Source organism: Sinocyclocheilus grahami, unplaced genomic scaffold (genome assembly GCF_001515645.1).
Source record: "Sinocyclocheilus grahami isolate Dianchi unplaced genomic scaffold, SAMN03320097.WGS_v1.1 scaffold268.1, whole genome shotgun sequence".
Lineage (NCBI taxonomy): Eukaryota > Metazoa > Chordata > Actinopteri > Cypriniformes > Cyprinidae > Sinocyclocheilus > Sinocyclocheilus grahami.
In genome coordinates, this window is record NW_015505447.1 from 125,409 (window position 1) to 135,805 (window position 10,397).

General features: G+C 38.5%; 1 protein-coding gene across 2 annotated transcripts in view; it reads left to right on the plus strand.

Annotated features, from left to right (window-relative positions):
- The window catches only part of LOC107599497 (uncharacterized), a 14,156-nt gene extending 7,102 nt beyond the window's left edge, over window positions 1-7,054 (plus strand). The window contains exons 3-10 of one of the 2 annotated variants that reach the window (XM_016291103.1): window positions 1,793-3,463; window positions 4,657-4,865; window positions 4,966-5,020; window positions 5,140-5,267; window positions 5,350-5,579; window positions 5,916-6,075; window positions 6,290-6,400; window positions 6,556-7,054. In XM_016291103.1, coding sequence (XP_016146589.1) covers window positions 1,839-3,463; window positions 4,657-4,865; window positions 4,966-5,020; window positions 5,140-5,267; window positions 5,350-5,579; window positions 5,916-6,075; window positions 6,290-6,400; window positions 6,556-6,638 — 2,601 coding nt within the window. In that variant the 5' untranslated portion in view covers window positions 1,793-1,838 and the 3' untranslated portion in view covers window positions 6,639-7,054. The remainder of the gene's footprint in view (window positions 1-1,792; window positions 3,464-4,656; window positions 4,866-4,965; window positions 5,021-5,139; window positions 5,268-5,349; window positions 5,580-5,915; window positions 6,076-6,289; window positions 6,401-6,555) is intronic. The other variant, XM_016291104.1, reaches the window with a different exon arrangement.
- Window positions 7,055-10,397: the final 3,343 nt, after the last annotated feature.

Sequence of the window (10,397 nt, forward strand, 5' to 3'; positions counted from 1 at the left end):
GAAGGAGGCGGGAACCGGCGAACATTTAAGACTTTAATAAAATAAACAAACACAAAATGAAAGTAAAGCGGCAGCCCCTCGCGGACGACTGCCGCACACAAAACACAAAATAAAGTCCAGGCCTGGTCCTCTCTCCCCTTTCACTGTCGTCACTCCTCCTTTTGTCCTTCCGGAGCTCCTACGTGGGACTCGAGACCGGTGAGGGGTGCAGGTGTCGTGCATTATCAATTACTCCACCGGCCTCGCTCCGTTCCCACGGCTCTCGGCCCCGCCCCCACTCGTCACATAACCCTATCGCCCCTCGCTGGCCGGGGGGTACTCCCGAGACTGCGCTCTTCTCCCCCCTCCCCCCTCCGGGGGAGCCGATCTCGGCGGCCGCGGCGTACCTGGGGGTAAGGACAGACAGACGAGGCGAGAAAAAAGGAGACCGAAGGATGAGGAGAGACAGATACGAGAGAGGGTTCCCAGACACACTGCCACTTGGTCCCCAACCAGCTGAGAGGCTCTCACTCGCGGTGCCACGCGATGGTACTGGACATCGTTGATGGACGGCCCACCGCTCCTCCGCTTCCTGGCGGACGGCGATGGCTCCTCCAATTGAGGGCAGCCGGCAGCAAGTCCCCCGTTCCCTGCTCCTCCCCAATCATGGCGGATGGCAGCAGGCTCCGGCCTCCTGGCGAACGGGCAGACTCCTCCGCTCCCTCACGGGCGGCAGCTACCCCACCTCGACCCAGGAGCGCGGCAGCGACCTCTCCGTCCCCCCTCGTCTTCCATAGCTCCAGCACCACCGCCTCGGGCAGCCACTGGCGGTCTCTCCGCGTGTTCCTGCTGCCCGATCTCCTCAGCACCGCGATCCCCCTCAGCAGCGAGGTCTCTCTGACAGTGTGTCCCTCCTTCCTCCCGGGTTTCGGCACCAATGTAACAAAGTTCGTAGTCACGGGACGAAGGAGGCGGGAACCGGCGAACATTTAAGACTTTAATAAAATAAAGAAACACAAAATGAAAGTAAAGCGGCAGCCCCTCGCGGACGACTGCCGCACACAAAACACAAAATAATCTCTGTCGTCACTCCTCCTTTTATCCTTCCGGAGCTCCTCCGTGGTACTCGAGACTGGTGAGTGGTGCAGGTGTCGTTCATTATCAATTACTCCACCAGCCTCGCTCCGTTCCCACTGCTCTCGGCCCCGCCCCCACTCGTCACACACTCATACACGCATTATTATAACGGACTCACGCGTGCTTACTGTACGCCACCGCAATCGTTTTTACCTTGATTGCAGTCTTCATCCATCAAAACTTTACTAGCGAGACTGGTTATCTAGTCGAGAAAACGTAGTTTGCGTTTCATCTGGCTATACAGATAAGCAAAATTGGGTTAAAGGGTTAGAATAGAAATTGTGCTTTAGTAATTTTGTGTTAATTGCGTTAAATTATTTTAACGCATTAAGGATTGTAAAATTAATCGCATGCGTTAACACGTTAACGATGACAGACATAATATATATATATATATATATATATATATATATATATATATATATATATATATATATATATAAAAAATTTGACAACCCAAACTTTACAACACAAAAAGATAATTAAACAGACTGCATAGAATGAAAAATTAAGAGTATAGCACAATGGCAACCGAATGAAGGCACAAACTGATCAAATGTAAACTAAATATCTGTCAATTGTAAAATGCTTCTATTACTGTCAGTATACCATGAAAGTTTCAGCAATTGACTCAAAACAAAAAGTTCCTACCCTCCATCATTCTTTGTTTTGACAGAACTTACTAAGCTGAGGATCGTTGGTCTGTGAGAGCAGATCTGTCAATGGCTTCACCGACCATAAACTTCATCACTTGGAATGTTAATGGACTTAAACAAAACAGAGATCAAAAATTTCAAGAACTACAAAATGCAGACATTGTCTTCTTACAGGAGACGCACATCGGAACAGGAGACGAACATCTAGAAGACTATAAAGATGAGTGGTATATTTACTTTACAAAGTACACCTCCTGCAGCAAGGGAACAGCAATACTAGTGAGGAGAAGACTAGAGTTTGAGCACATAAGTGATGAAAAAGATAACTGTGGAACTTATGTTGTGCTGAAATGTAAACTGAAAGGTCAGCCGTACACTCTGGTTAGTGTTTATAACCATGAAACAGACACAAGAACCCTTGATAAACTTTCAAGTTACCTGCAGTCAATGACCACAGGGCTTCTGGTGATTGGTGGAGATTTCAACACAGTTCTCAATCCATTTATTGACAAAAAATGTAATACAAGCAAGAAGATAAAGAACGGAAATCAACGTAAACTGCTCTTATTTGTGAAAAAGTTCATGAAATCTCTTCAGCTGGTTGATGTCTGGAGAAGAAAGAACCCCATAAAGCAGGATTATACATACTACATAAAAGACTCTCCTGTGTCCAGACTGGATTACTTCTTTGTTCCAGAAGAATGTATGTGGCGTGTCAGAAGTTGTGACATTAGAAACTCAGAGAGGCCCGACCATTGGCCTGTGTCTTTAGAGATCAACAACATCCCCACAATGCCTTTTCAGAAATATCGCCAGATAAAAACAATCTTCCAATGGCTGAATCTAAAACAGCATCTTTTTACAGATGAGGCGGGTTCATCACTAGGTGAAGAAAGCTCACAGGCAGTCAGTGAGGTTGACATTTTCTCAGCTGTAAATTCTCTTCAAGTGTCAGACACACCGAGACCAGATGGCATCCCAGTTTCCTTCTATAAAGACAACATTCAGGATCTAATTCAATATATAAAGATGCTCTATGACAGAATCCACAGCGGTGCATTTAACTGCTCTGAGAAACACTTTAATGAAACTGTGAAAAGTCCCCATGACAATAGTCAACACTTCTTTAACGTTGATTACCTCATCATTGCTACCATTCTGGCAAAACGTCTAGGTGATTACTTGGAGTCTCAGTCAAAGGATCATGCACCAAAAGATTCAGCTACTGTCATGATCACTCCCAAAACATTCTGCACTGAGATGAGGTTGTCTCATTTTCAGGATGAAATAGAAAAGCAAAAACGGTCAAACCCAAATCTGTATCAGGATTTCCTCATTGTGAAAAACCTCCTCAGAGATGCACCAGAAGTAGATACTGAATCTGTAGCTGTTTCAATCGAGAGAGACAAACTGCTGGATCAGGGCTGCCCTTTGACCCCAGTTCTCATTATGCTGGCTCTGAAATGCTTTGGCTCTGCATTAGCTGGACATTTAAAACGGCACGACATTCTAGTTTTCAAAGACAGCGTAATACTTTGCATCCAACCTGAGGACCTTGAAAAAGTATTAGCTGCTGTGAGGGAAAGAGCTAATGAAGTGTTTTACATTGAGGAATTATACAGAGGAAATGTTAATGATAAACAATTAAAGTGCTTGGGAAATGAGTCTATGGCCGAGGATTGTAACAAAAGGTAAGCAGAAACATTCATGAATTACATGCAATATAAAATGGACAAAGGCAATACAGAGAGTAGAGTCTGTGAACAGCATGATTTTTGGTCTGTAATAAATGAGCAAAAATAAATTCTGATGGAGGATGGTGGAAGGTGAGGATCATGAAGACGATCAAGATCTCATTTTCTGATGTGTTTTAATAATATACATATATTGTGTATTGATATTGTGTGTGCCATAATTTGTGACGCAATTAAAATAGACATCTGACTAAACAATGCAAGGCTAGCTCAACCAATTAAAAAAATAATACCTGTGAATTGGTGTATTTTGTCAGAATTTCATCTTTTCTGTGATTTTTGTCAATCCCATAACTTGATAATTTGACTGGTCAACATCTTAAAGGGGTCATATTATGCGATTTCAATTTTTCCTTTCTCTTTGGAGTGTTACAATCTCTTGGTGCATAAAGAAGATCTGTAAAGTTGCAAAGACTAAAGTCTCAAATCCAAAGAGATATTCTTTATAAAAGTTCAAGAGTCAACAACGCCTACCTAAAACGGCTCGTTCTAACACGCCCCCACATGTCTACGTCACGATGTGGGAAGATTTGCATAACACCGCCCAAATGTTCACGCAAAGAAAGAAGGCGTAACTTTTATTCTCAATGTAGTATTGTTGTTGCCGCCACCGCCATGTCGTGAAGGTGCTGTGTGTTTCGTTGTGAAAGCGAAACTACTTTGTTTGGTCTTCCAAAAGTGGACGATATCCGCTTCGTCATGCCTGGAGCTGATCCGTGCTGGTCGCTGAGGAAATACATCAACTTCGCTGTGGATCGCTGGATCGGCTTTCACCATGACGAAGCCGTTCTCAGGCCCGCCCGCCTCCGCTCACTCAAGCCGGCCTTCGCTCACTCTAGGCCTCCGGCCTCCGCTCACTCTAGCCCTCCGTGTGTTTCGTTGTGAAAGCGAAACTACTTTGTTTGGCCTTCCAAAAGAGGACACGACTAGAAATCAGTGGTTAAGTTGTAATGTACAGTATGTGGAAAATGTGTTTTTTTTAACCTTAATAAACACATAAACACATTTCATTACACCAAATAATGTTCTTTTTAGCAACATCATATGACCCCTTAATAAACTTTAAAATTAAGCACTCACAATCAGAGCTAAACATGCTGTTTTGTTGTTTTCTTTTCTCCCTCCACTAGACTGACCATGTATGCAGTTGTTACTCTGCAAGACTCAGATGAGGTGATGGTGGTAGCATCAAACTGGCTGAGCCTCGACAAGAAACAATGTTACTGGCCCCCATTCAAATCACCAGACAAGTGCACGGAAGCTGTTCAGAACAGAATTAAAGCTGAAACAGGAGGGAAACCATGGGAGAAACTAAACATTAGCTTTCACAGAGAATGTGGTAATGGTCACTACTTTAAAACAACTGTTTAAATTTAGGATTTTTTTAGTACAGTCTACTCAGTTCTCAAATAATAAAATTAATATTTATCTTATTACAGTCACTTTTGAGAAGGCAAAAGAGGAGCAACAAGAAATTAAAGTACGGAAAGAACAGTAAGTAACAGACACTTTTGTTTCCAAAAACACAATTTGTTCAAATAATTTTACTTATTAAAAGGTCAAAGAATTAATTTGTGCTGTTTTGTTAAAGTATTCTTTCTTTTCAAATAAAGGCCATATCTATTAGCCACTAGATTCCCTGGAATGCTAAAAAGACAAAGACTTGAATGCCCTCAAGAAATGTTAAATCAACAACTTCCTCCTGCACCATCTGCATCTACATCCAGAATGTCAGCTGATGGTGAGTCAACTTCTTTTGTCATAATCAGTTTGAGAAGTTTTTTCTTTTTTGTAGTTACTGCACAACTCATTTTACACTACAGACAAGGATGAGTTCCTCCAAATGCTGAGAGACATCAAGAGCACAGTTCAGGAAAACTCTGCTATGTTAAAAAAGCTACTAAAAGACAATACGGTTTCTGAGGTCCCCAGCAGTACCAGCATTCCTCATAAAGACGTTAAAACAAACCTAAAACTGCCTCTTAGAACCATTAAAGATGTGGCCATGACTGAAAGACAGCTCACAAAGAATGCAACAACACGCCAAAAATATGTGAGTCGACACGGCATTTACAGAAAGGGATAATGTACACTCAGCCAGCCATTACAGAAAAATAAACTCTCACCTGAAGCACCTGTAAGGGGTTTATTCAGCAATAATGGCTGTACATTATTCCACGGCTACCTACTAAATAAATAAATAAAATAAATGGACATGAAATACAGTATTATAATAATAATGCAGATTCATTATTACTCTTCTACTGCACATACACAGTTTTGTGGTCTATATACAAAATATTTTTGTATTCAAAAGTATTCCAAGACATGTAATAATTATTAACAACACTTATTAAAACAGTTATAAAATATTATTTAATTTTTATAGATAAGATATCTGTCAAGACTTGGAGGTTTTGGGCAAAAGGATGTGATTAAGAATATTATGCGGCATGTCCTAACAGATGATCTGGCCACAAAGTTTAACTGGCAGGGGAGAGGAAATAAAAAGCCCTTCTCTAAGCTTATTTTAACAGATGTGATCAGAGGTAATCACTGCTGCATGAACACTTCCCACATACACATAGAAATATTGTATTTACTCATGTTTTGTATGTATTTGTGAATTCAATCACTTGGTGAACTTTGTGATGTCTACAAATTTCATATACATTCTTTAGGGTGTACAAGAGCAGCTGTGAGTTTAAAGCACTACCTTCCAACAAATTTACAATGAATTCTTCAACGAGTTTTCTCTTTCAGAGGCTGCATCAAAACAAAGTGTAATGAGGAAAGACTGTGAAGCTGAAATAAAAAATTATTTGTGGTCCATAGCTGATCGAATCGGTCGGAATAGACCAAGAGATTGTGGAGGTAAGTGATAAATATTATGTAATATTGTCTCACTTTCTATAGGCTGATTTTCTCCATGATTGTTTATTCAAAGCATACTCCTATGTTAAGGAACCTGCATTCATTTGTTTAATGATCATTGTATACTTTGTATAAATACCTCCTTCCCCCTTCAGGTCTGACTTCAGATGTGACTTCTCCCACACTGCTGGACAGTGGCTTCCAGTCAGTGGCTGGAATGTCTTTTGCCACTACTTAATTTAATGCATTAGTGCAAGTTAAAGATTCCAATTGATTCATTTAATTAAACATTTTAAGTTTTAAACATTTTTAATGAGTTGTCCTGACATCTTAATGTTGATAATTACATCAACGTAATACTGTGATTGTTTTGTTGTTTTTTTGTTTTGAGTGTACACATTAAACATTCATTTTGTAAAGAACAGTATGTGTACTAGCTTGCCACTGTGTACTTCAAATATTGGCTCTTGAGATAAAATGCTCATAATACTCATAATTTTTAATCAGTGTAAGTGTAAAAATATATGGTTAGGGTTAGGCAAGGGTTTTTATACTGTGGTAATATAAGAAATAATTTAAGATCCATCAGCCTTTAGCTGACTGGAGGAAATAATGAAAAACATGATAATGTGTTTCACTGTGGTATCACTGCATGCATATAGATGAAATGAGTTGATTCATTTAATTGAATATTTTAAGTTTTAAAAAATTTTTAATGAGTTGTCCTGACATCTTAATGTTGATAATTACATCAACGTAATACTGTGTGTAACTTCAACTTAAATATCTGTGTTAGTTTTTTTAAAACATTATTTAAGGTGTACTAACTCAATGTAATTAGCTCCATAACTTCAAGTTCAGGTTTCAGGTTCCCGGCATGCTTTGCATGTGACTGAATAATGAGCGATAATGTAGAAATAAACTCATATTTTATGCATTTCTATTCAAGATCAGAATAGTAGAAGATTTATTAATGTTCAGTATTCGGTTCTTTTAGTATTTAAAAGTGTTTCTGTTATGTTGGTGGTTTTTATGAGATTACCAGTGTCCATGATTTAATCAAATTTAAAACAATGTGAAAAAACAACTTATAAAAATGAAGTTGTTCTAACGAAGTTGTTCTGAGTATAATGCGTAAATTTTTTGTTGTTGTTTTGAGTGTACACATTAAACATTCATTTTGTAAAGAACAGTATGTGTACTAGCTTGCCACTGTGTACTTCAAATATTGGCTCTTGAGATAAAATGCTCATAATACTCATAATTTTTAATCAGTGTAAGTGTAAAAATATATGGTTAGGGTTAGGCAAGGGTTTTTATACTGTGGTAATATAAGAAAAGATCCATCAGCCTTTAGCTGACTGGAGGAAATAATGAAAAACTGGAGAATGTGTTTCACTGTGGTATCTCTGCATGCATATATAAGTTTTCAGGTGTATTATAGTTGTGGCTTTATTTCTCTGATCCAATAATGTTCCTTCCTTTCCTCAATAACAAATAACTCAAATGCAATTAGTTGTGGTGTTTAATCCAAATAGGCTATTTCTTTCTTTTCATAGATGAGATGTAATGATTTAATTCAAAATAAACCATAACCGCACATACCATTTATCTTGCTTTTGCCTTTTTTCTTACAATAGTGAAATTCTAGTAGATTAAAAACATGTGACTATTGGGTGACATTACAGTCCTTGGGGAATCTTTAATTGATGTACACATGCAGTGTTGTGAATCCAGTCCCTGTCATTCCTCCCGCTCAGCACCAGAGGTCTCCATCATCTTCTTCTCTCGGACGCCATTTCCCATAATCCTCAACCTAGGAACTGATTACAGTCACACCTGTTTCCTATCAGTGGACTATATAAGCTGCACACAAACAGTCCCCTTGTCCAAATACCCACACTTGCGGTCTTGGCCACTTGAGAGTGCACGCGTGCGACAGATAAGTGCGCAAGACTGTCCCAGGTCTTAAAAATGCCAAAGCGCAGTGCCCTTAAAACACACTAAATCCACACTATCTCGAATACCGCTCTGGAGTGCTATTCGAGACTTAGTGTATCCCATCATGCATCATGTTGTGGAAATAAATCGTGAGACTTTTTGCCGAGATCTCGTAAGAGGTCACAGAAACATTTCCAATGTATGTTAAAAATGAATAATAGTTAGATATTACATATAATATATTGGTATTAAATCAAAGAGTTGCACGTTTTATTGGTGCAAATGAGTAGTAGTGATAATTATTTTTGTATTTTTATATTAAATTATATTTGCAACTGCTTTTTATCATTTAATTAGAAGCACCACAAAATGTAATTGTGTCATCTGTTATAGGGACTACTGAACAGACATTTAGAAGTTTATTTTAAAATGCAAAGTATTTAAAATAAAAATAAAGCTCTGTAAACACTTGAATTTTTACAAGTCAGGTGACGAAAAGTTCTACACACACTTGTGGTCTTCTTGCTCACTTGAACACTTGGACCAAATACAGGAAATACATCATATAAGCAGTCAAGCGGTTGCAAATGCGGGTATTTGGACAGGGGACACTCTCATCGTAAAGTCTTGTTTTGCTACTGGACACTACTGAGCGTTCTCCTTCCCTTGTTTTGTTCCTTGCCTTGACTGTTTTTAGACTTTGGACTGATTGCCTGGTTTTGATCGTTTGCTGCCTGCCCTGACCAGTGTCTGTTACAGAGGTGGAAAGTAACTAATTACATTTACTCGCGTTACTGTAATTGAGTTGCTTTTTTGTGTTCTTCTACTTAGTAAGTAATTTTTTAAATATGTAATTTTACTTTTACTGAAGTATATTTTGTTTGAAGTATTGTACTTCGCTACATTTTAAAACACATTAGTTACTGAGTAAAAAAATTTTTTTTAAAAATTTGCGCCCTGAAACTACTGCAGTGAATGATGGGCAGGAGAACAAATTGGCGCTTAAATCACAAGAAAGATGGAGATAGACAAGACGTTAAGTGGTGCAGATCCAGATGAAAATGAAACTAGGGCCCTTTGATTTCCGCGATGCGAAACATTCAGACGGAATCGCGGAATCCAGTAATAAAAATTGAATTTACTGTATAACGCGGAACATCACGGAATTTGTCAAAGTTGGGGTGATTTAATCAAAAGTTGGTCATTACACTTAAGTCAAATCTCGATACGGAATTTATGTAGGCTACATATTAAGCAACAAAAATACTATTTAAAAATGAATCCTGCATGTTCTGTGTGTGCCTGTGTGAATGAAAGGCGCAGACGCATACTGAAGTGCCCGTGATGCTCGCGGTGATTTCAGCATATGCCACCTCAATATATGAGTACAGGAACACATAAACAATCCCTAGAACTTCTCAGAGTCACTTCATGAGCATTTTACCTTTTCATTTGAGAGAAACTATCGTCATATCATATGCACACAGAAATTTATTCACGGCAACCCATCTATGTGATCAGATTTCCGCGAAATATTCACGGATAAAAAACAACAAGCGTGAAACCAAAATGTAAAAATGCAAGTAAAATTATATTGCACAAAATTTATAAATGAAAGCAAAGTTTTCAGAATAGCAAACAATGGTCACGGATCAAAAAATAATAAGCATAAATCAAAATTTTAAACACATTTAATGCTTTTTGCTATAGATGACACAGCCTCTAATTTCTTCAACAAAAACTTGGACATCACAACCCTTACAAAAATAAACCATGGTTGTATCGCAGTAAAACTGCTTAATTTTCTTTTGCGTGATTTCTGAATGCTTGAGACTATAAAATCAATTAGAAAACTGTATTAATAAAGTCATAGCCATAGGTAACTGTCTAGAGCTACAATTGTAATTTGTAAATAATACAATTGATTTACTTTTATATTTTAGTATTTTTTATATTTTTATTTAAGTTCTATTTTGACCCCTATAGTAGTTTTTTATAAAAAAAAATTTTGTAACTTCCATAATATTTGAGGAAGGGGGGCACAACAATACAGTCC